A 26,313-nucleotide genomic window follows, 5' to 3' on the forward strand; every position below is an offset into this window, starting at 1 on the left:
AAAGACACAGACGAGATGGAGATTAATGTGAATTCTATTATCTTTGAGAGGGTTGAGAGCTAATCTGCCCCAACAGCAATAGTCATGTTATCATGTTAAAACAGAAGCTACTGCCCTGCCAACACCAAGCATTCTGGAGCTTTCCCTCTGGCAAATAAGATGCCTATCATCCACAAACTTCATATGTGGACCAAGACGGTCTTGGTCCAGCCAGTTTTAATTGAGCTTAGAGTTATATTTCATTTTTATCACAGAATACAATTCTGTTTCACTTTTGTTCATTTTTCTTTCATGCCAGGACTCCAATTTACGATACTGTGCAAAATAATACAGCTGCATTTATATACGCACCAGTAAGCTAGAAAGAAGGCAGACATTATTGATTTAAATTCCTTGCACAATGAGTAAGAAAAGGATGAAAACAATTTATTTTAGTTATTTGTGCATGTGGTGAGCTTACACAAAGCCCAGCTCCACAACGAGACACAGAGGGAAGTGGGGGCCAAAACTGATATTAAAACTTTCTGCATTGATTTTTAAATAAAACATGTTTTAACAGCTTAATAACAAAATATTTTTATTAGTAGAATGAGCTCTAAATTTCATAAGATAACACTGAGAACAAATTAAAATGACTTATGAAGAAAACCATAGAGAAAAAATAACATAAAACCAAAACAAAGCCATGGAGTATGGCAAAATCGCTCACCAGAGCATGGGTGAACAGTTAAAGCAATTGCTTATTTGCCTGTGGGCGAGAAGAATCCTAGCCATTAAAGAATGAAAAGACATTAGTTCTTCCAGTGCATCTCCATATCAATTTGGGACCGCCCCATAATGTACATTCACTGGGGATTTGTCAGATCTGATTTAAAATACTCTTAGTGATGAGTATCTACAACCTTAACAACAGTGAAATCCAATGCATGACTACCCATGATTTAAATGGGACTTACTCTCAGGTAACTGTGTGCAGGACTGGAAATTTGTTTCACACAGAGATGCCTCTAATATGTTAACCTAATATTAGTTATGTTTCACCTCAATTTCATTCTTTTATTACTGGATTTTTCCTTGTAAAAGCTTAAGCACTGCATATTCTATATATAATTCTGCCATTCATATCTACATATTCTAGTAGGGGAAAATAATAATGGGCCTTTTGGTGGATAAGTTTACGTAATTCCTTTTGCTAAAGATAAACTGTTATCAGCAAGACAAACTTGGAACTATATAGCTCAAAGCCATTTCAAATGAAACATCTCTTGACACACACAGTAGTGAAGAGAATAGTGTACTGGGTATAGACCGAAGAACCTTTGGTTTGAATCGCTGCTCAACCATAGAATCAGAGAACTGCAGTTGAAAGGGACTCAGAGTCATCTAGACCAACCACCTGCAATACAGGAATCTCAGCAAAAGTATCCATGGCAAACCTCTGTTTAAAGAGATAATATGCTCTAAGATCACTGCAATAAGATACAGTTAATAACAGAGAGATAAAAGAAACAGAAGCAACACCACTAACCACATTGGTAGTGGAATTAAAACAAACAAAATGGCTGGTGAATGTCTTCATTCACTGCTTTCCTGAAGGCCAAAAGAGTGAGCTAACCTGGCTTCCCAATGGAGGGAGTTCCCTCTGCTAACAATAAGTCCCAACCAACCTTCTGAAGTCAAAGGGACATGGAACAAGGCCTCTTTATGTTGAACCTATGTTGGGAGAAGAGGTCCTTCAAATATCTTGGTCCCAAACCATTTTGGGCTTTCTAGGTTATAACCAGAACTTTGAATTGTGCCTGGATACAAATTGTGCCTGACCAAACTGCGGGAGACAGTGGAAGACAGAAGTGCCTGGCGTGCTCTGGTCCATGGGGTCACGAAGAGTCGGACACGACTAATCGACTAAACACAAACAGGAAGCCATTGCAATTCACATAATACGGAAGTAATATATTCCACAAAGCTGAACACAGCACTTTGCACCAGCTGTAGTTTCTGAACTTCTTTATGGGCAGCCTCACATCGAGTGCACTGCAGTAATCTAATCTGAATGCAATCACAGTATGTGTAAAAGTAGTCAGATCTGCCAAAGTATTTATTTATGCCCTCCTAAAACTTAAATACTTGTGTCTTCAGCTTCAAGTGGAAAAACACTGTTCGCAAGACCATCCCAGAAATAAGAGGCAAAGGAATCTGCTTAAGCTTTTGTTAATGCTGTGTAGGGAAGACATTTAAATAAACACTAGTAACTCAAGTTCCATGGGTTCCTAAGCTTAGGCTGCCTCCATTTTTATGGTTTTCTCGCAGTCTGGGTTGAGTTTCATTTGGGTTTGAGAGGTTGAAGGTTGTTATTTTTGGCTCTCCTCTTATTTTGGACAAAGACCTCAATTTCTACACATTTTATTTCTTACAAAGAAGTTTGCAATTACAGTGTAATATGTCCTTTCTAGTATAGATATGGGAGATATAACACAAGTATGTAATAAAACAAAGACAAATCCTCAGAGCTTGCAGAATGTCTGGAAAATGGCTGGTGGGGAAGCCCTCCCATGAGTCCTTAGTTTCAATTATGTGATCTCCCTGGAGCCAGCACTACTAAAAGTTTGTGAATGTATGTGCACACAGCACCTGACACTAACATTGCAAGTAACTAATGCAGCCACCAAATAAATACTATAGTTTATTTACTACCACACACACTATTTTAGTTAATCTGTGTGGTTTATAGCAAATCCATGTTTCTGGGCTTCAAAATACATGCTGCAGTAACGCTGCCATCTGCAATTATTTATGGAGTTGATTAAGCACAGACTGTTGATGCAAGGTTACTCTTCTAGCGACAGGCTAGACAATGGAATGACTGCCAAGTACGTTTATATGGGTCAAGAAACAGCCCTACAATCTATAGCTTCGCATAATTTACATATAGTGCCTAAAATGTCTGCCAGAGCCATTCAGCTTACAGTGTGCCTGTCAGTATGTATAGCAGCTGCCGATTTGATTAAAGCTTTATGTGCAAGTTACCACCCAATTTAAAAAAACATATGAGGCTGCCCTCTTTTCTGCACCCCAACTTTTCATTTTCAGTGTGAACACAGCTTATTTGGCAGAACTTCAGCCTGACAATATTAGCCCGCATGCAGTTTCACACAGTGCTCACTCTTAATATTCCCCCCTTGATATACTGAAAGCCTCCTTTTCTCATTTCCTTTCAATTCCCATGAATTCTAGAAAATAATACCAGGCAATCATTACCTAGCTGCGAACATAACAAGTGTGACTTACGTCACATTGAACAGTACAGGCTGAACGTCAACAATGTAAAAAAAGAGGCAGAGATCACACGAAAGAGAAAGTCATAAGCAGCCCAATGTAAAATACCACATTATATTTACACCAGTTGAATAACATCCCAAATATAGATGCATCTTGGCTTTGAGCCAAGGAATATGCATAATTCAAAAGCTAGTTTAACAAAAAAAAGTTTCTTCATTTGTTTTATCTTTGTTGGTAAAATGATAAAGAATTCCCTGTCAGAGCTCAGTAAGCTCTGTTTCACAAAGTCATACAGGCATGGAGACACCATCACCAATTAAGGCACTGTTACAGAGTTACATATCAGCAATAGAATTCCACAGGGGCAATCACATCTACAAAACAGCCATATAATGAAACCATTTCTGTCAACAGGGTCATCAACCAGAACATAATATCCATGCAGCACCATGCCCAGATGTCTTCCACTCTGAACCTCTCCCTGCCCCAGGATTATCTTCTGCATTGAGCTAGGGAGAGGGAGAGAGATTAGTTTTTAACCCTTTCCTTTGACTTTCTTGCCAATATGAGAAAATATTGTTTTCCACATTTGGAATCTTCAATTTTTGTAACAAGACACTGCTTTTGCACTGGAAACATCCAGTGATGGCTTATGGATCAAAGGAAAGCATGGTATATACAGTTTTGCTAGAAAATTGTGGGCTTCAATAAAAAAATGTTACACACACACACACACACACACACACACACCTGTTAGTAAAATCAACAATATTTGAATAATACAGCATTTCCTAACCCATTACAACAATATTTAGTTTATTTATGCTTTCTAAATGTCCAGGTAATCTATCCAAATATTTCTTTTTGGTACAACTACCCAATCAGCTATACCTGACCTGTGCAGGTAGTCACCAAATTCAGATTTCTTGCTCGATACTCAAGAATTTGAATAAATTGGAACTCTGTCTGATGCTCACTTATATCAACCATTGCCTTTTGATGGGCTGGAGTATTTAGGAATTTTGATCTAAAAACAAATTAACAAAATTGTACAAAATAACATGGACAGACTGCTGCCCCCAATTAACCTTAAATCTTAATTGTTAGCAGACATTAGATTTCTCTCGCTAGCACATCTAACATAAATGGTTGACCTCAGTTAGCGATTTGGATGAAATTGCCCAAATTATCTATTTTTGTAAATAATGTGGGGTTTTTTTGTTAAAATTGTTGACAACCACCTTCAAAATAGCTAGGGCAATTAAAAAAAAAAATCAAGTGACTATACCTTTAATTATTGACAGGAATTTGTGGTCTACAATCAGACCTTATTAGTTCCTGAAGTTTGAAATGAAGCCCAAACTGGCCTCCACAAGTGGCACTAACAAATCCTTGGCATTTCCAGTTAAAAGTAGACTTTTAACAGGTGCAGAAAAACCTCTGCATATGCTCCATAGAGCCACTGCCAGTCAGAGCAAACAACACTGGGCTAGATTGGAAACTACCTTCTACTTGGTCAATGTTCATAATTCATACAGGCCATGATCCAGTCCCTCTGCTTAAAGAAGGGCAGAGCGCTGGAAGTCCTTGAGTGAGAGGTATCCCAAAAATAGAAGAACAGGGAGGAATGGCCTGGCTCATTCCTACTTCAAACTAGAACACTTAAAGCATGATTCACTTTTTTTGTGTCCGCTGATGAAGTCTTCCTCATGGAAGCTTGAAGTAGAAGCAAAAAGTTGCTCCATCTGATCTGAGTCAGTGGATGCACACAAAGAAGAGAGGAATAATGCTAGTGGGATAGTCAATTCTATTCCACTAACTCTCTTCTGATGAGACTTGTTTGCTTCCAATCTTTCACATACAGAAAGGCTGAGTCCTGGCTACAATATTTTAATAATATGTGATGAGTTAGGAGTATATTAAGGAGCATGGCATAAGGAAGAACATGAACACATGAAAAACTGAAATACAAGGGTGCTGGTGTTGTCATATTCTTACATACCTTAACTCATATACGCGTGTGTGTGCACGTATATGCATGTGTGTATACACATCTTATCAGAAGGTGGAAAGTGGCATATATGTGAATGAATCTTACGAAACCTTCCCCTGCTTGAGGAAAATTATGTGTGCCACAAACTAGTCGACATGCCTTATAGCAGTGGTGGGGAATTTATGACCTGTGGGCCTAAGTAGGGATCATTTTGGCCAGACGGCCATTTTCCTGCCTACCTGCCACCTGATCAGCAGCACTTGTTAAGTCCTTTGCCTTTAGCCATATGTTTTGATTTCAAACTGCAAGGGTAAAGGAAAATGTGCCACCTGACAGAATGCCAAAATGGCCCACAGGGGTTAGACAACCTTAGCAGCCATTTTGTCTGCTGGAAACAGTTCCCCACCCATGCCTCATAGTGTCACACTTTGTTATTATATCTTCTTACTGCTACAGACTAACATAGTTCTCTGCACCTTATCACTGGTTATGGCTTACTTCAATCTAGTCTTCATTTCACACCTGTTTTATACTTCTGCACTGGCTATTAAATAGTAACCTGAAATGAAGCAACAGAAAAAGCACAATATTAAACACAATTGCTGGCAATTGTTCAAATTTAAATTTTTTCAAAGTTTACTCTATGTGTAGGACAAGCACTCACAATTGGTTTGAATGAAGTTGCAAGAAAAAAATTAATTCTACCATTTCCTCTGTAACTTGTCGCTGCATTATTCAGATAACGGTGTATGCCCTTACTACAGCCATTCCCACCCTGGTGCCCTTCAGATGTTTTGAATGACAGCTCATTCTACCGTGCAACTGTCACTTGGCAGCAGCAATTAATACCAGGCTACAACAGGGGAAGGAAGAGAAAGGATGCTGGGCCACAACCAATTCTGCTGAGAAGCCAGGCTCTGTCCTCCATTGACTGTCACCTGGCAGCAGCCATTACATCAGGCTGCAGCAAAAGCAAGAGAAGGAATGCAGATCCATTCCTGAGTTATCCCTGAGAGCAGCAATTTCTTAACACATCCGCTCGCCATCTAGTCATTAGAACAACTTGTAACTAAAAACTTGTAATTTGCTTATTTTCTCCCCACTTCCATTCCATTTTCTTTTTGTGTCATGTATTTCTAGACTGTAAGCCTGACAGCACAGGTTGACTTTTTCAGTCAACTATGAGTACCCACATCTAAAACAATGTTAAGCTTCTGCCCTTTGAAGCCTGTTCAGGGAATGTGATCTGTCATTTTACAAATTTAGTTCTAATTTTAAAGTTTATGACATACACAAGGCAAGGTGATCTACCTTACTGAAGAACAGATATGAATATTCATCAGGTCAGATCGATCCAATGAGAAGATAGAGAGGGAGATCACATCCCTATGGTCACACTAGTCTTGGTGAAGAGGCTGAAATACCAGAGCTATGACAGGGCTCAACAGCACCAGTTGCTTCTCAGTACTAATAAAAACAACATTTAAAAAAAAAACAGTGGCCAAATTGGGGAGGGGGAGTACAGGTTACCACCATTGGTCTTATTCCTGAGAAGATACTGTGCAGTGCAATCAGCTATCAACAACAAAAAGTGCAATTGTGAATCTTATTGACCAAGAGAAAAGTTGTGAGCAAAATAGGAAGAAGCTGCCAACCAGCTCTGTTAATTTTGTGCCATACTACTGAGCACTACTGTACAGAGCTAGGGATCAGAATCTATTTTGTCTCCAGAGGAAACTGATAATGCTAGATCAATAAAAAGCCTTTCCATAGTTCTACTCACAGTCTGGAATCCAGCTGCAGGAGAAATCCCAGTTTGTCATATTCTGAAAGACAAAAGCAGGAGAGTTCAGGTAATTAAGGCAATACAACTTTTCATCATCAGGTGTCCTACAAGAGAGCAGAAACTTTTTAAAAAGATAATCTTTTGTGAAGGGCACAAAAGTTTAGAAACTGGATATGACAGCATGGTTAATAAATCATACCGCCAGATGAATAATTTCTGGTTTCTTAATTTCTAAAGTCAGAACTAAATAAGACTATTTTACATAAAGAATCTAGAAAAAAGATGCACTTGCATTTTCTATATACACACATACTTCTTTCAACTTGATCCTGAACATGAGTTGTCTTGCAAATTTTCTGAAGCATGATCACTCACCTTCTAGCAGATTATTTTGTAACTCCTGCCACAATTAAATACAAAGCCTGCATTTATTTGGGGAGGACCTTCAAAATAGGTTTCCCTATAGAAACAGTGCAAGACACCCCAGAATAATTGTTTTTTGATTGAGTATTGATATATTTCCACATGCTGTAGTCTGTATATAGCATAGCCAAGAACTACATTTAACCCTTGCATTTTTACTCAAAAGGGTATAGCAGAAGTGAGTATCAACAACCTCCTATCCTGTTCCATTTGGCAGTCTCAAGTCTTACAGAGGTTTCAATCCAAATTGCATTCCTGCCTAGCAAAGGAGGAACAGTAGCAGCCCTGCTTCCAGCTGCTTCAAGTGCTGATGTGCAAAATTTACAGGCTGCATTTACACCTTCTCATCAAGTCAAATAAACTTTCAAATGAATTCCATCACCTCACCATACCCCAGCAAAAACACAACATTCTTTTAAAAAGACAAGATAATAATGTCACATTTTCAAGCCAACAATACTGCATTTTGAGAAACAGCATTTTAATTACAAGACATACTATATAATTAAACTTTCCTTTAGGAAGGTTATTGAGAAGACAAATCATTAACACTAAGTGAGTGCAAATCTGAAAGCAAGTGTTATATACTTTCCCTGATCCATATTATCTACACATTTGGGCTGCAAGAGGTAAAATCATGAAGGAAACAATTGAATAAATCCCACTATCAACACAAAGTCTGCAACAGGCAAAAAGTAGCCTTGTCTAAGCACAGTTCCAAGGAATATAAATGAAATAAAGCTTAAGACTGGAAGCTCTGAACACTCTAAAATTCCAGTGCCTTCAACTAAAGATTAAGCATTGTGGATTTGCTAGGTATCTCCTGAGCAATGATACTCATAACAGGCACCAGTCACTTTGGGTGGGGATCTATATGGATGGATATCTCAGTCATTTGTTGCAATACCATACAAAATCTTGTGGGCATCAATATAAATTTGATGCAAACAACCAAGTGTCATGCATTATGCAAATTGAATTTTAAGCTTCCTTCAGACCTATTAAACCCAACAGACTCCCAGTGACCCTTTACTGTAGCAATACATTCTACCCTTGTTACTTATTGAAGAGCCATACTCTGACCCTTTGAACTGCAGAAAAGGCATGTTCTTGCGTTGCCACCCTCTGGACTTCTCATGAAGGAAGCACATGAAGAAGGGCCTCAGATGATGATTGAACAGTCCAGGTCAGTTTATATGGGGAGAGGTGGTGCTTGAGGTATTGAAGTTCTGGGCTGTTTAAGGCTTTATAGGTCAAAAGCAGCACTTTGAATCGGACCTGGAAACTAGCTTACAAGCAACAGTCAGGCCAGGATCAGTCTAATATGCTCAAACATATTATTGCCCCGGTGAGCAACCTGGCTGCCGAATTCTGCACCAGCTGAAGTTTCCAAACCATGTTCAGAGGCAGCACCACATATAATGTGTTGCAGTAATCTAAATAGAGGTTACCCGAGTAATTAACAACAGAAGTTAGGCTCTCACTGTGCAGATAGGGGCACAGCTGGGCCATGCCACCAAAGCCAATTTAGCATCAAGCAACAGCAAAAGGTTCCAAGAGTATCCCCAAGCTACATACCCACTCTTTCAAAGGGAGAGCAACCCCATCAGGAGCAGGCAACCTCCCATCCATCCAGTGTAGAGAACCACCCACTAACAGTGGTTCAGTCTTATCTGCATTGAGCTTCAATTTGTTGGCTGTCATCCAGTCCATTACCAAGGAAAGACAATGGTAAAGGAGAAGTAGAGCTGTGTGTCATCAGCATATTATTGACAACAGACTCCAAAGCTCCAGATGAACCCACTCAACAGTTTCATGTAGATGTTAAACAGCATGGGATATAAAATGAACCCTGAGGAACCCCACAATGAAGCCTCCATGGGGTCAAAGAGCACTCCTCAAGCATCACCTTCTGGAAAAGACTGTCCAAGTAGGACTGGAACCACTGAAAAGGAATGCCACCCACCGCCTACTCTGATAGCCACTCCAGACGAAGACGTCAAGAAGAATGACCAAGGACATATTTTTCCTGTCTCTCTCCCAAGAAAGGTCTTTATACAGGGTGACCAAAGCAGTTTCTGTGCCAAAACCGGACCAAAACCCCAAGTGAAATGGATCTAGAAAATCAGTTTCCTCCAAGAGCACTTGGATTTGGTCCATGACCACCCACGCAAGAACCTTGCCCAAGATGGGGAGATAGGCAACTGGCCAGTAATTACTTAGATTTTCCTAATCCAATGAGGTCTTCTTAAGGAGTAGTCTTACCACTTCTATCTTAAAAAAAGTATATCAAAATGTCTATTACTGATACACATATGTGTGGTGCAATTCTCATAAGAGCGTATAGAGGAAGATGGGAGATCCACATTCACAAGCTGAAGATTCTTCAGACTCATAACTGAAAAAGAAACTCATATATATATAGAAAATTTGAATCAGTTCTCAGATTGATTTATAAGAAAGGCAATTATATCATACATATTCAACAATAATTAATGTTGTGCTTGCATGGTAATATATACTTTGTAGCCTAAAAGGCCATCCAGATTTGCCATTGATAGTCAAGTACAGGCATAGGCAAACTCAGCCCTCCAGATGTTTTAGGAGTACAACTTCTATCACCCCTCGCTAACAAGACCAGTGGTCAGGGATGATGGGAGTTGTAGTTCCAAAACATCTGGAGGGCTGAGTTTTCCTATGCCTGGTCAAGTAGATACTGCAAATATTTCAAATTTCAAGTATAGGGGTAATAAAAAAGAGGTAAAAATGTTTTATTCCATTCATAAAAAACTGAGAAATTTCACACTTTTTTAAAAAAAATTATAGGTAAGTATTAAGAAAGAACAATTCAAACAAATATGCTAATGAGTGCATCAATCTTAACAAAGGTTTGGGACCTGTTGCTATTCTGGATATCATAGAGAAAGCTACACCTGAAATAAAGGGCAACAAAAGCATTCACTGCATGAGAACACTGACCAATGAATGATTAGGGAAACTTGACCTTGCTATACTAAGAGATGTGAAGAGGAACTCCTGCCCATCTGAAACGATTCAAGCAGAGCTATCTTACTCAATTAAGGAAAGTAGAAACATTAAGAATATAGGGAACAAAAATATGAAAACATGTGACTCACTTTCTTTGTACCGCATAGTGCAATGTGTCACAGATAACTCTAGCATATCGCAAGTACAAGAAAACAATTTCCCCTCATACCACAAAGCACACTAGGCCTTGGGTCAAGAGAGATAAAAACATATTCTTCTAAGCTATAGGGCACCCTAGTTTCAAATGAGAACCTACCACTGCCAATGATTTAATAATAAAAGTGTAGCAGAAATAACACAAACAGACTTACAGCCAAGCACAGCAAGCTCAATAAACTACACACTTTTCATGCCAAGCTAAACACTGGCACAAATATGGAACTTTCCTCTGAACATCTAGGATCAGTTTAACTGCTGGACAGTTAAGTGAGAAATGCTTAGTCTAATTGCCCAGCTCCCAACAGACCACCCAAACAGACAACACAGCAGAAAGAGCAAATGCATGTACAATCCATCCACCTTCACATTTTCCAGCTGCATCCACATGTTTACACAGAGAGAAGGAAACTAATTTGTCTCTAGTGTGTATTCCTCAGGGGCCAAACCACAAAACGGACTAAATACTCCACAAGCATAATTATGAAAAATTGTATACACAAGTCAAACCAAAGAACACAGATACTACAACTTCAGCTGCTACCTGACAACATTCCTTCTTGTGGAATCTATGTCTGCTCTCATTAAAAGAATAAGAGGTACAGCCCACTTTTATGCTAAGGGGCTACGTGCACATTTGTGGTACAGTTCTAGAAATATGGCTGTACACTGCTGGTTACGGTAACTGACCCATGCTCTATGCCCTAAATTCCATCCATTTGCTCTCTCTGTATGTACCACCTTACTTGCCATAGCCTCAGTTTGCAATGGGAATTTTGGTGGCCAATCAGCCTAACCTAACTGATTAGGTTAACTGATTTCAAGTTTCCTAATAAGACAACACAGAAAGAACATGAATGAATCTAGATTCTTTGCACTTTTGCATAATAGTAATACATGGTTAACTCTGGCTCCAAGACAACCATCCATAGAGGTTCACTGGTATTAACTTTTAGCCTCCTGTTTCTGAATCTTGCCTTCTAATGTCTGAGACAAGCAGTTCTACAAAATGTGGTGTGCCCATGCCGATGTTCATTAAAAGTTTCTAGTTTGAGAAACCTGTTTCACAGTTTCAATGTATTCGGAGAGTTAGGGAATTAATTATATTGGTGAGAGTTCAGACTAATCTCTCTGATCATTCCCCTACTGGAAACGGACCTGAACCAATGGATTCAAGTTACAAGAAAGGAGATTTTGACTAAACATCAGGAATAATTTCTGACAGTAAGAGTTGCTCCACAGTGGAACAGACTCCCACAAGTGGTAGTGGCCTCTCCTTCTTTGGAGTTTTTTTAAGCAGAGGTTGGATGGCCATCTGTCATGTATAATCAAGTTGAGATTCCTGCATCGCAGGAGGTTGGACTAGATGACCCTCTGGGTCCCTCCCAACTCTACAATTCTATGATTCTAGGACTGTTACGTTTCCTTGGGACATACGTGTATACATGTCTGCAGATTACAGATTACCGTATTTTTTCGTGTATAACACGACCCCATGTATAAGACGACCCCTATTTTTGGGAGCCCTCAACAGTTGTGGAGCTTCTTTTGTAAGTTCGCTGAGCTGTTGAGCAGCTTTTTGATGATCCCCCGCTCTGGCTGACGGAACTGGTGCCATAATACACCACATAATGGCACCCACCAAATACTCTTCCTAAGCCGGGAAGAGCAGGTAAGCTGCCTCCCCTCTGACATTTCCCTGCTACCACCGTAGCACCAGCCCTCGCTTACTTAGCATATTAACCCGTGTATAAGATGAACCTCAATTTATCACAAAAAAAATCAGAAAAAAATGTCATCATATACATGGAAAAATACGGTAATGTTTAAGGAATAAACCCTTATGGAATTAAAATGACTGTCTGGGCAGGATATAGCTGAAATATGCTAGGGGAACTATTTACCATTGCAACCCTAGTTCTATTCTGCTAGAAGACAGCTCTCTTGCCTCGTAGAGTTGGCCCAGAAACTAACATGTTTTCTGAAATACACAAGAGCACAGTGTGACTTTCTTTGGGTCACAATCTGAATACTGGAGTGCCCTTGTAAGGCCCTTGGGATATGCGTGTGTGTGTATATATATACAATAGACAACGGATAATAACTTTCCCAGAAAAATATCACAGAGGAACAGGTAAGTGTAGATGAGAAGAGATGCCACAGTTCACCTGTGCAGTGATTATTTTGGTTTCTGGGGAGAAAGTAACCTCCCATCCCAAACTGAGTCTTGATGACAGTTTACCCAGTGGCCTTACCATGGTTTGCACACAACTACTTAATGGGCTGGCTGTTGGTAACAGCCAACCAACATTATTTATTTCTCCTTGCTATTTCTTACAGATAATATTCAACATGAAAGCCTTAACTAGAATAACTTCCATGCATCTATTATATCAATAAAGATACTTTATAGCCAATTGCTTTATATTTTTCTCACGGAGCAAACATTCATATAAACAGTCTTCAATCATGAATGCCATCCTTTGATTTAGAGTGTTTAGCAAGTTATGTAATTCAGGTACTGCATTTTCAGTAAAATTTCCTTTCCCATGAAAATGCCTGACTAGACCCCTCAGAAACTTCTTTTCTGGGCTCACATCCAGAACATTTCTGAGTGGCACTCTGCCAGCTCCATATCACCTTAGCAATGAAAGAGTTAGTAATCCACTGTTTTGCCTGTATGTATCTTCTGAATAAACAAGGACTGAGACAAAAAAAGAGAAAAGAGAACGGGGACCAGTAGTCTCAGAGCTTATTCGCAGACTTATGTCAGAGATAGCAAATTCTAAGCATGTGAATATTTTTCTTCTCCACAGTAAATTCAGGGCAGCCTTCAAAACTACAGAAATCTTCCAGACAGGAGTATAAAGAACTCATAGAAAACTCAAAAAGAAAGGGAATATGCATCATCTTGGTCTTTTCTTCTCTAAAAAGTTATGTACTTGGACACATGCAGGTCTTTGTTACATAAACTGTGATTTCATTCAGTGCCATGAATCCTTGTGTAAATGCAGTTAAACATTCCTAAGTGACTGTTTCACAAAAGAGGTTTTGCTCCACTTCAGAAGCCATATCATATTTCCTAGTAAAAGTCAAAGATAATATTAACAAAAAAGTAATGTGCAAAAGTTCTTGGTGACCTCTGGGGCGAGTCAACTTGATCTGCAAAAGATAACAAATAATAAATAAGAGGACATAGGAATATTTTATTACAAGACTAGATTAAAGGTTATTTCTATGGAGATTCCCACCCACAGACATTCATATCCCATAGCCAATAGAGATGAGAGGTGGAAAGGAGACCAATAGTAGAAAAGAACTGCTGCACTTGACAAACAAGGTACAACAGGAATTGGCAAACCATCAGCCAACTCCCAATTAAACTGTCATGGGGATATAAAACATGGAGTAAGCACTGTTACCCAAAGATGAACTGGAGGAAACCAAGGAAATGTTCTGCAGAACAAATGAGCTTCTACAATTCATTGAAACTGATGAAACTTTATGGGCAGTCATGGCAATTATTTATCAAGTAGAAAAAGCCCTAGGCACAGATGTCCTCAAAGTAGCATTGAAGTAGAGCATTCTGGATCACAAAAGACAAACTCAGACTTCACCATTGAACTTAAAATAAAATGTTTTTCTAATTCATGAGCAGTTTTCTCTAAAAATAAAATAAAATAAAATACAGCATTGTTTAAAACTACCATCAGAACATACTGGCTGGGAGCCTAAGTTTCCTCCCACTGGTGGGAGCATCCCTTGAGCAGACTTCTGCTAAAAACATTCCTGGTAGTGTGTGGAGGACAGGGGAATCTCTTGCCAATTCACCTTGGTGTTCCTCCAAATGTATTTGGGAGGGCTGGGGGACTCTTGAAAGCAGCACAAAAAGCAGCATAGCGAACTTATGGGGAAATAGGGAAATGGGTGAAACATGCTCCCCTCCTCCTACTTTTTAGCTGTTATATTAGCAGCAGTTATAAGGCTAAACACTATTTCTTCATCATTTTCTGGAATGACATATTTTAGTTAACTAAGCAGAAATATTTTATTTTCCAGGGGCATATGATATCCTAACGTATCAGAGATATGCTCCTTCTGTTCATAGACAGGATGCAAAGGAGAATCCTGCAGGTAGAAGGGGGAGAAGCCAATTTCCTACTATATCTGAATAGATTGATAACATTTGGTCCATAGTAACTGTGATTAAGTAACTTAGTACAAAAAAATACATATAAACCAGCACAACAGGTTTTTGGGGGTATTTTTTGTAATGTTTTAGAACAAGATCAATTATAACGTCCAACCTTGTGCTGCTTTCAACCTGTTGAAACTGTATTGCTTTTTGCTCTTTATATTTGCTTTATTTTATTAAACAAAATTAAAATGATAAAAAACACTTTTCTCTTTCTCTAAGCCTTGGGGTCTTGGGGTTGGTGGATGAGATATGGAGCCCCCTGGTTTATTTTTAAAAGGAGCAGATGTAGTGAACTATATTGTTTATATATATAATGTTGTATTTTGTTTGTGTACTTTTACCATGTGACTCACCCCGGGATCACCTGGCAATGAAAAAAAGGATAGAAAAAATGGATGGAAGGAAGGAAGGAAGGAAGGAAGGAAGGAAGGAAGGAAGGGGCTGGAAGCAAAGGTTATGGACTGCCTTCTTTATAGGGAAGCTGAAGTCTCCTTCATTTCCTTGGACCTAGTAAAAAAAATAATCTTCCAAGCATGAAAGGAATGTCCTTCTGAGCATGCAGTTGTACCCTTTCTAGGGTTGCCATGTGTCCTCTTTTTCCAGAACATGTCCTCTTTTTCATGGGTATGTAAAATGAAAGTCATCATACTGAGCCATAGTTAAAAGTAGAAGTTGGCAAATGTGTCCTCTTTTTTGCTCTTCAAATTATGGCAACCCTACAGGCTTAAACCCAGAGCAAAAAGCTCCAAATGTCACTCTCAGAAACCTTTCACCCAAGTCAAAGAAATATTAGATGAGACTGAGAAATGCCCTCAGGAAAGACATGATGTGGAAGCTAAGCTCTCATGGAGATACTAAATGCTGCTGCCTAGTATCAGCCCTACCCAAGAGCAGGTCCTCCTCCAGAAGTAATACATATGTAAGACAGAAAGATGTCAGAACAGGTTTGAGAAATAGAACTATCTCAAGAATTGTAAGAGTCCTCTAATTGTAGCAATCCATTTCCCCAACCCTACAGGGAGAGATGAGGGCAGATGAAAACATTAGCTCATTTGCTTTATTAACACAAGCTTGTTTCTTCCATCTGGTAACAAAAAATAGACAGATCATTCATGGTCCTCTAATAGTATCCCTCCCGGGCACTGATAGTGGTAAAGACAGTTTTCTGATTCAGGAGTCCAGGCCCTGAAATCCAGAATTATTTATTTTGGTGGCCTTTGCATTATGCAATTCAAGTTTCTAACCGCATAAGACCAAGGGTAGTAAACAGCAGATTAGCCATGACACACTCTGTTTCATTGAATCATGGAATCTTTTACATTGTGGGCAAAGAACACTAAACCAGTCAATTGTCAAATTCTAAATACTGTGGTTGAAAGTATGTAGTATGTCAGTATGTAGATGACAAATGCAATTATACAGCCACACACAATGAAGAGGCATAGCAGAGTGGGAGATGATTCTCATTTTAAATAGACACTAAGTGCTCTTTTGTAGTTTTCTTTTACTATCAATTGTTGATAATACCAGTTTAGATGCTTAGATCAAATCTACATCCCTATTCCCCCCCCCCAATAATTATAATCCAAGATAAAGCTCCTTCAAAATTGATTTGCTCTTTGCTGAAGTTTATTCTTTTGTGAAGATTAATCAATTCTTGGAAATCATAACTGGCCTTTCAAAGTTATCCATTTATCAAAACTGAATATAACTCTTCAACTCTTGTTCTTTCGTTGCACATGATCCAGACATCGTTCATCAACAAAGGGTGTCTGTTTCAGGGACACTGAATTTTCTAGAACACAATATAATGTCACATGGAAAAGTTATTGGGTTTAATGCAATTAAGAACAGTACTTCAAACATTCACCAGGGCACATAATGCATAGCAAGTTTGATGTCAACAATGCCAAGACACAAACACACACCCTCAAGTATTTGCTCCATTATGTGGCCTTTTAAAAAGGTTAGCATTATAATAACCCCCTCCCCCAAAACTTCTGAGGCTGCGTCCCCTCGCTGTATAGCTAAGTGGTGCTAAAACAAAAAAGTAAGTCAACCACTTCTGTGGACAGTGTCACAATATAGTTAAATCACCAGGTGGCACTAGTAGCAGGAAGCGTCTGTGCCTGTTCTGTTATTTTGAGAGAGTTAATAAAGTTATTGACTAGTTTCTTGACTGGTGTGTCCTGTGAGTCAGAGATAGGCAGAAGGCAGATCAGGATCCATGGACAAATCTTGAGGTGATTTATCAGGGGTGGAATTAACTGCTAGATATTGAACAACAGAAGCCATTAAAAGTCCACACACACACCCTTTAGAAATTAAAGTTACTGAGAGAAAGACAGCTTGAGGGGTATCCAGGACTGGATTTGCATGTGAAATGACCAAGAGATCAGTTCTAGGCCTGAAACCAAATTGCTCTGCTCAGAGGCCTTAAATGAGAAGTGTGCAGATTGCAGAAGCCTGCTTGTGTCCCCATTTTGCACCTGCATGTGGCTGGTGGTTCTCATGGTTCTACTAAAAAACAAAGATCTATCAAGCCTGTGGTCTGCCAACCCTTGCTTGAAGCTATCCATAAAAACAGCTTCTAACATCAATGTCTGCCATTTTTTAGATTGTTCTAAAAATATACGCCCTTCTCCGTGGCTGAAATGCACATCTCCAGTGCTCCATTAATTTTTGTCAGGGAAAAAAACAAGACAGCAAACAGGCTGTCCCTCTGCAACTAAGCTACCTTACACACTCATCCATTATATTTGGACAGATTACAGCACTCACTGCACTGGGACTAGGGAAAAGGAAAACACCCAGGACTTCAAATATCTGGATAAGCTCTAAATCTAACTGTCTCCTGCATAGCAGAAATAATCCCACAAGAAAATAGTTCAACACATACAGATGACCATTTAGAGTTTGAAGATAGGCTGGTGCTTTTTCAGAGCAAAAGGCATCCCTCCCTATCCCCAGAGGTTCTAGTCTACAGACTCCTGTGAAAAGGGGCCAGATGTATATTGGAGTAGAAAGGCAGAAGTCAACAGAAGATAAGAAAAGGTAGAGCCGTTGGTCATAAAAACTGGTATGGAAAAGGAAGGAACATGTGTAATGCACAGGTTATGCGATAAAGCAACTTCACATCTTCAGGGACATATGGCACTAAAAAGAAGATTGGAAAAAATTAATAGGGGCATAAAATCAGAACAGTGACTAGAGCTCTGACCCAAAACTTCAAAGTGAGAAGCCATGTGACTGGAAGGACAAACGTGTTGCAACTTCCTCAATTGCCCTGGGGTGTAAGAGGGCCTGCTTTTTCAGTATGCTACGAACTAGATTCCCTAATAGAGGCTACCTGAGAAGTACTTTAAATAGCCACAAAGTCCTTCCTACACATACTAAATGTCAAGGCTACACATAACACATCCTTCTCCAACCTGGTACTCTCCAGATGTTTTGGATTACACCATGGACCAACAACGGTTTATGAACCTCATTCGAGTGTTCTGCAGCACATCTATTAATTTGAAGATGGGAGACAGAACATCTATTGCATTAAATATTCATATTACTTGCATTTAATTAATTGTTTATTTCTTATATATTGTATATAATCATATTACAATCTGAAAAGATAGAATTCAGTTGTATTACTGCAAAATACACTATACAAAAAATAAAAGAAGTTATAAATATGCAATGAAAAATCATGTAGCATCTGGCATAGCACATTACAACTGTGACCACAGGCAGAAAAATAATTAAGTGGTCCACTAAGACCCACAGCAAATGTCAAGTGATCTGCAGGGGCATAAAGTTTGGGAACCACTGCACTCAACCTCCCTTCAGTCCCAGTCAGCACAGCCAATGATCAGGGATGATAGGAGTTGTTGTTCAAAACATCTGGAGTGCACCAGGGTGAAAGAAGGCTGATAGATATGGCACCTTGTCAAGGCCCTGGTGCATCACATTTCTTTTTTCAGATTGGGGCAAGCATGCGGTATCCTGCATGTGACTGAACCAAATGCATGCTAATTAATTCAACTTTTTCCGAAGCAGCTTTTAAATCAAAGTTTTCAAAACAGTGTATAAAAATCTACAGAAAAATAGTAAGCCAGTAAAAATTGTCACACAAAACAGAGTAAAACAAAAATTAAAATAAAATAGCTGCTAAAAACGACTTAAATGACTGGGCAAATAAAAAGGACTTGTCTTGGCACTGAAACTTATCACAACAGGTACCAAGTGAGCAGTCACAGCAAGAGATTCCAGAACCAGGACAGCACCACTGAAAATAACAGTTCTGTGGTTGCTACCTGCCTAATCTCTGATTGTACGGCCTGCTAGTAAAGAGCCTCCAATGCATATCATAACACATGGATTGGTTCATGTGGAAACAGGTGTTTTTTCAGATAGCAAGGTATTTTTCAAAGATGAATATGCACCCTCAGATCCCCTATTTTAAGTTTACTTTTAAGAACACAGAAGACATTATAAGTTGTTTAATGCAATTTTCCATTTAAAACATCTGGTGTCATGAATGTAGTAGGGATTTCATACAGTCACAGAAATTTCTGGTTTCAGTTGTTTAGAATCTAGGAATCAATCAGAAGGTAAAAACGGAAAATGAGGGTAGGAAAAAATAGATGTAAACATGAAATATGAGCAAATTCAGAGTTATTATGTATTCATATAATTGGAAAACTACATAGCTGGAATTTAACTTTAAAATCATCCAAACCGAGCCCCAATGAGCAGAGGAAGCACCTACCCACTCCCAAGTCACTTATTGCAAGTTTCCAACCCTTGAAGAATATTTTTTCTTTAGTGTGTGTATCCTTTGATTTCCCCCCTTTTTCTCCCCAACCTGAAGCAGTACCTACTAGGAATGGTTGGGCGTGGAATAGCGACAGGTTCTCTCTTAGCTTTGCCTGTTCCCAGGTTTGCAGCAAGATGTGATGGGAGAGATGACAGAGGCACAAGAGATGTGGATTTTCTCTCTCTCCTTCCTGTTTTAACAAGGAAAGCTATCCCTCAGTCCAGCAACAGACCACACAACTCAAACTTATTACATAGCTTCTTTTTCTCTAGTAGGCAGAGCTCGAAGCACAAAAAAGCCAAAGCTCTTAATATTAAATAACTTTAACATGCAGCTGTTTAACAAACTGTAACCGTTTCCAAGCTTTCTCTCCATGGCTGGCTACTTTAGTATAAAGACTGAATAATGGAATTTTGTTGAGGCAGACAGAGGAACTGATTCCCCCCCCCCCTTTTTTTATTGTCTTCTAACACCTCGTGATGTTTGCCCCACACAGAGATACTAGCGCAACAATATCTGCAAGTACTAAATTGGATCTCTTTAAAACTTAATGATATTTCCCTTCTTCAAGCAAAGCTGGGCAATCTGTGAGCAAGATCATGCACCCTTGCCCAACCAGCCTTTAGGATCACATTCTCAAGAATGAAGCAAGAAGAGCAGGAAGCAGCCTGTGCTTTTTAAAAGACCCCCATCTGAGGTTAGTAACTCAGCACCCTTTCGACAAGGCTTTGCTATTAGTGTTAGGCAGCAAGCTGTGCTTGATTATTGTGCAGGCAGGAGCCTGGGACCATGTTGGAAGGCAGCAAACATTCTTCCCAGAGTACAATTAGAAATCCTGAAAGCAGCTTTTAATGGGAGAGGGTGGGACGAGGCTAGTTTTTAAAGGGGAGGGGAACAAAGCTTCTTTTATTGGGGGCATCACACCTCTTTAGGACTGCAACAAAATCTGGACAATGAGAAATTTCCTACCCTTCCTCTTCCAGAAACGCACATTGCAGAGTACGTGCCCTTAACAGAATATCAGAACTTGTGTTGTGCTAGAAAGCTATGAGCCAGAACACTGATCCATCCTAGTAATAGCACTCCGAAGGTACAATCTATGCAGTGCTGGTTCATAGGTGACCTGAAGTGGCCCAAGGGACAGAATTTGTTTTTAGGCTCCAATTTGTAAGATTATAAAGTTCAGTCACAATCGAGAAGCAAAATGAAGTTTCTCCCTGGCTCATAAACTCCGTATGTCTCAACAAACATTGCTAAAACTCCACATTTAAAACTTTGCATACCTTCATCTTCCCTCCTGAACAGATTCCTCAACAGGATTTCTTCCCAAAAATGAAGAAGTGATCTATTTAACTGAACTCTCTTTTGGAAGAGTATTTTTCTCCAATTAGTGTACAATGCACTGTATGGTTGGGGTGGTGGTAAGGTGTGCATGTGTATTTATACATTAGATGCAACTAAACCCTCTGCCTAGAAAAAAATATTATCATTATCCTTAGTTAAATTTATATCCAGCCTTTCCACCAAATGGCATGACAAGGCAGGATATCATCTGGGAATGGAGGAATACCATTTGTGCAATGTGGATCCGTTGTGCAATCAACAGGTCAGCTGATTTGAGGAATGTGGAGAGGTGGCAAGGAACACAATAAAGCAGGAATGGGGAATCTGTGGCACTCTAGATTTTGTTGAACTAAACTTCCATCATCTCTGACCATTGATCATGCTAGATAGGGCTGATGGAAGCTGAAGTCCAGTAATATCCAGAGGCAGCAGGCTCCCTATCGCTGCAATAAAGTCCTATAGTATCACCCTGCATCTAATGTGTCCGCCACTTAGAACAAATGCTTAGTCAAATTCACAACTGAAGCACTAAAAATGCAACACAAGAAAACAAGCAGTTCCACTCTAAGTGGCTTTGAGTTGCCATGGCACACAAAGTAATTTTAAGTTACAGATAGGTAGCCGTGTTGGTCTGCCATAGTCAAAACAAAAAATTTTTTTCCTTCCAGTAGCACCTTAAAGACCAACTAAGTTAGTTCTTGGTATGAGCTTTCGTGTGCATGCACACTTCTTCAGATACCTTAAAGTAATTTTTAAGATTACTTAAAGTAATTTTAAGTAATTCCCTTTTGAAGACAGAGAGTTCATCTGCTAGATTTCTTTCAAGGGCTACTTTGAAGGTTAATCCTGAACTAGGCTTGACAGCCTCTTCTCTGCCTCCCAACATGGCTGTCACATATAAATTAAATGGCAGTCTTTTTATGAGAGGGGGAAGGGAGGGGGAGGGATTGTTGTACCTGAGCCTATTGAACGTCCAACGGAGTCAGAGGAAAGAACCACTGAATCTGTAACACAAGAGTACAAGTTCATTTTTCCCTTGTCATATAAATCCGTTACTTGTTTACAAGAGGCTCCTATTTCCTCTTCCTCAATAAAATCAGTGTACTGGCTACACATTCAGCAAAGAAACTCTAACCACGGCATTTTTTGTGCTACATGTGCAGCTGATCAATCACACTGGAGTGAAACATTAAAAATACTTCTGGCCCAGAATTATATTCCTTCCAGGAAGGGGGTAGGCAGTCCTAAAAGAACCTAATTTTTGTCCCACAGCAGAAATTCAGTAGGGAGCAAGCTTCATGCTGCCTTTGAGGAGCTCCTAATGCCTCATAATTATTATTCAAATGTCTTGCAGTTTCTTTTCTGAGTTATTCCTATGCTGTGACAGAGAGAATGAAGTGCACTAGTCAAACAGGTTAGCAAATTACTGTGTCATAGAATACCCAAGTGCTACATTCCATCATGTGAGTAGAAGAAGGTATCTAATACATATGAAAGAGAAGCAAGGACTATGTTAGAGATAACATGTGCATTAAGAGCAAATGCCACCTCAAGCATAGCTGTTTAAAATCACTACTGGAATTATATGGCCTCTTGAGTCTAAGGACGTTTTGTTTCAACACTGCCCATGGTTAAACTTCACAATGTAATAGAAAGATCATGGAGAGAAAGATTGTGGAAGCTAGTTGACAGATACAGAATTCAACTGATAAAATTCAAGATCATTCATAATTCCCTATTTCCAAAAAAGGGCAAGCAACATGGTGAAACCTAAAACCAGAAGGAACCCACAACAACAGTGGATGGAAGCCGGGAGGGAAGGGATGGACACTTTTATTATGTGAATTTTCCCAAGTTTGACTTAGATCCCAATATATTCTATGTTTTATAAGACTCATTTCCCACTTTCTTTTTCCTTGCAATATCCCTCAAGCCATTTGGACATATTCTGTGTCCAAATGAATAATGATTTCAGCAGAATCATGTTTAGCAATAAACCATTTTTATCCCAAAGGTTTAGACTTGTATGTACAGATTGTATGCTGTATTGCAAAGAGTTCTGATAATCACAAAATAAACCACAGGCCCCGCAGAGATACTTGAAGTTTAATAAAAGATTGATGCAGTTTTTGTATTACATACTGCAGGTAATCCCAAGCCAAATATAGTGATGGACCAACACTAATCTGGTGGCTCCTTTAAAGAAGTGTACACACTGGACAACAATGAAGAAATGTATTATCAAAACTGGTACATTCACCTAATGCAGAGCCAAACCATGGCTTAGCCCCAGATAGTGTAACAGCAGGAGGACCAAAGGAGGAGCACAATCGTCGATCTGGGAGTCCATACATTTGCTCATTCACATTAAAACAAAGTTTATTCAGTGTTGCATGCAAATCAGATCAGTGTTATGTAAGGTGTTCAATATTTTGATTCCATCTCAAAAATAAGATCACAAGATCAAAGAACAAAGAACAAAATTCCAGCTAGTAGCTCCTACTGATAAAGGTAGTTTCTCCAACCTCACATTGTAATTCACAAACTCAATGAAGTAATACTTTTTGTAGTGTCAACATCTATCATGCATATGTGCTCTAGACGTAAAGCCCACTTGACACAACAACATTAACTAGATTGTGGCTATTCCTAGAACTCCTATACACACACCATTATCTGTGAATAAATTCTTTAAAAAGCATGATTAACACATGATGTGTTGCTTCCTGGAACAGTGCCCTGCTATTTCATGCAGTCAATGCTAAGTCTACTGCCAGATTCCCTTCTCCATTCCAAATTGGATTTAGTTCACAGAAATACTAAGATTGAAGCATATACAGGAAATGCATATGCATACACACAGCTTTTTAACTGTGTTACACCTAACACGGCATTATTAGAAGCACAAAATAAAGCTTTAATTCACAAGTGATAACATTAGGAAGAATTCTAGCTGTTAACGTCTAGAAGTTACTTATGTATTATTGTGCAAATGTGTTGATCAGAGAAACTCCTCCTTCACACAGAACCAATTCTGCATACATCATTGATTCAGTAGCAACCTGAAACAAAGGTCTACTCAAATATGGTCCTTTGCAAATAATCTGCTAGCAGTTGATATGGAAAATAATGAAAAGCAAACATCCAACTAGCAACAGTTAATTCCTGAACACACTGAGAAAATTGAATATTGAGATTGCTGTTAAAAGTCTTTATTAAGTCTGCTTTTCCAATCTGAAATTTGAGTCCCTCAGAATACATTTGTCAAAATCACATGTAACAATTTTCCATGTATGTTTTGTTTCTTTTGCAGTGATAGGACCACAATATTTTATCCATTCACTGACACCCCACTATTAAAAGGATAAACACACACACAGACTCTCTCTCTCTCTCTCTCTCTCTCTCTCTCTCTCTCACACACACACACACACACACACACACACACACACACACGTAGTAAGCTAGCTGGTAGTAAATATGGTTATTAGAGCATAGTCAAGAAAATGTGTGCAGTAATCTGTCAAGAGGTAGCTTTGTCCACTTCACTGGTCCCTGCAGCCTAATATAACCACTTCCTATTAAAATTGCATGGGGACACCCCACCATATATGCATTACCCCTTTTCTTCCCCCACTCCAATAGTAGGAGCTATGAGGAACTGCTCTAGCTACTAACAGTTCACAAGGAAGGCTTATTCTTCTTGTTCCCAGGCTTAGAGCCAGTTTGGGGTTGCTCAATACACACCCACACAAAAGCACTCAGCCAGTCTGTGGACTGCACCCATCAGTTTCAGGACCCTTGTTCAGATTCGTATCTGAAAATAATAATAATGTGGAATTCCATCAACTACTGAGCATCCTGTCTTGCTTTGGTGCTTCTTATTTGTCTGGGGTATGAATGCCCTGCATCAGTCACTCAGGGCTTTTTGGCAGTCACCCACACCTCCTCCAGAGTTATTACCACATTTATGGACCTTTGTTCAAAATGAACTGAACGCTGCCAACTGCACTGAAACACATGCTACAAAATTATTTATTCACATTGTCATCAGGTGGAACTGTTCCTTTATTTATTCTACTGTTCATAGTACTCTGCTTTCAAGAGAAATAAAAAGGCAACCTGTTAAGAGAGTCTTAACATCTAACAGGGATGTAGATACTTTAATCATTTGCTCAGGTATGGTCCAAAGTTCATTCAATTCCAATTGCTCTATTCCACATTACATAAAACTTACAAAAGCACAAGCAGCCACACAATGTGCAGATACAAATAAAACCTTTCCAAGTATTCCATCAGCCATACTTTTGCAGCGCTCAGGAATGTGAGATGACTTACAAACTGCAGTGACAACTCTACAAAGGTGCAGAAACAACAGCCCTTTTGGGCAACATAATCGGGGAGCAAACCATGCTAGTACAGGTACTGGAGAGCAATCCCTGCCAGATTCTACATACATACAAACTGTACACACACAGGATCTGTTCTGTTTATGAGGATAGGGCCTGCTGACACAATCCAGTGCTCTGTGTTCTCTCTCTCTCTCTCTCTCTCTCTCTCTCTCTCTCTCTCTCACACACACACACACACACACACACACACACACAAACCCACTGAAGTATACCATGTATTATGTTTTTGAAAAGAGGGACACGGCAGAATTGAAACAGGGGGACTGGAAGCTACTAGCAAGTTAACTTATGGATTGAGCCTCAGTCAGGTTGCCTGTCCAAACTGACAGAAGAAAGGGGCCCATGGTGCATTTTTATTCCCTTTACTGAAGGAAAGCAGCAACAGGATCCAGCAGCCGGAAACATCTGATTGTAAAAAGCATTTCCAATAAATTCTGGATTTTCTACTTTAATAAACTACCTCCTTAAAATGAGATTGCTTTACAAAGTCTTACTCTGTGTGTGTTTCACTAAATTACCCCCATGGACCACAAAAGTTGGAGGTGCGCCTGTGAGGCCCAACTGAGAAGCATATGGACCTAAAGCAATTCTTTTATGTTAAAAATGCATTGAAAGATGGGAGTCATTAAGTTTATAAAGATGCAGAGTTGCTTCAACCTAAATTTACTGTGTACACTCACACGCACATAGACACTGTGAGATTGGTGAAAGCTATTCTAGCATGTTCCTTACTTGCTTTGAAGGGTAACCCCTGCAAAAAAAACACAACACCAGGTTTTTGCAAGCTCACAAAACTGCTTCGCCAACAAAAGATGGCAGCCATCCAAGTAGACCCTGAAGGCTCTAAAGCAGGGGTCAGCA

The 26,313-nt window shown here is 39.3% G+C and overlaps 1 protein-coding gene and 1 long non-coding RNA gene across 15 annotated transcripts in view; one reads left to right on the top strand and one right to left on the bottom strand.

Moving 5' to 3' along the window:
• Positions 1 to 26,313, bottom strand: part of ST3GAL3 (ST3 beta-galactoside alpha-2,3-sialyltransferase 3) — a 170,318-nt gene that overhangs the window by 116,546 nt on the left and 27,459 nt on the right. For 5 of the 14 annotated variants that reach the window (XM_053392708.1, XM_053392706.1, XM_053392704.1 and 2 more), the window contains exons 3-5: positions 21,997 to 22,044; positions 19,761 to 19,886; positions 7,056 to 7,098 (exon numbers count right to left, since the gene is read on the bottom strand). The exons of 1 other annotated variant lie outside the window; for it this stretch is intronic. In XM_053392708.1, the coding sequence (XP_053248683.1) occupies positions 7,056 to 7,098; positions 19,761 to 19,886; positions 21,997 to 22,044 (217 nt within the window). Of the gene's footprint in view, positions 1 to 5,770; positions 5,832 to 5,936; positions 6,018 to 7,055; positions 7,099 to 19,760; positions 19,887 to 21,996; positions 22,045 to 26,313 lie in introns of those variants that run through there. 8 more of the 14 variants (XM_053392712.1, XM_053392710.1, XM_053392718.1 and 5 more) reach the window with 4 other exon arrangements.
• Positions 6,103 to 15,084, top strand: LOC128415899 (uncharacterized). Its single transcript, XR_008331100.1, has 2 exons — positions 6,103 to 7,125; positions 13,502 to 15,084. It is a non-coding gene; the product is annotated as an uncharacterized LOC128415899 (long non-coding RNA).

The sequence above is a fragment of the Podarcis raffonei genome, chromosome 6 (genome assembly GCF_027172205.1).
Source record: "Podarcis raffonei isolate rPodRaf1 chromosome 6, rPodRaf1.pri, whole genome shotgun sequence".
Taxonomy (NCBI): domain Eukaryota; kingdom Metazoa; phylum Chordata; class Lepidosauria; order Squamata; family Lacertidae; genus Podarcis; species Podarcis raffonei.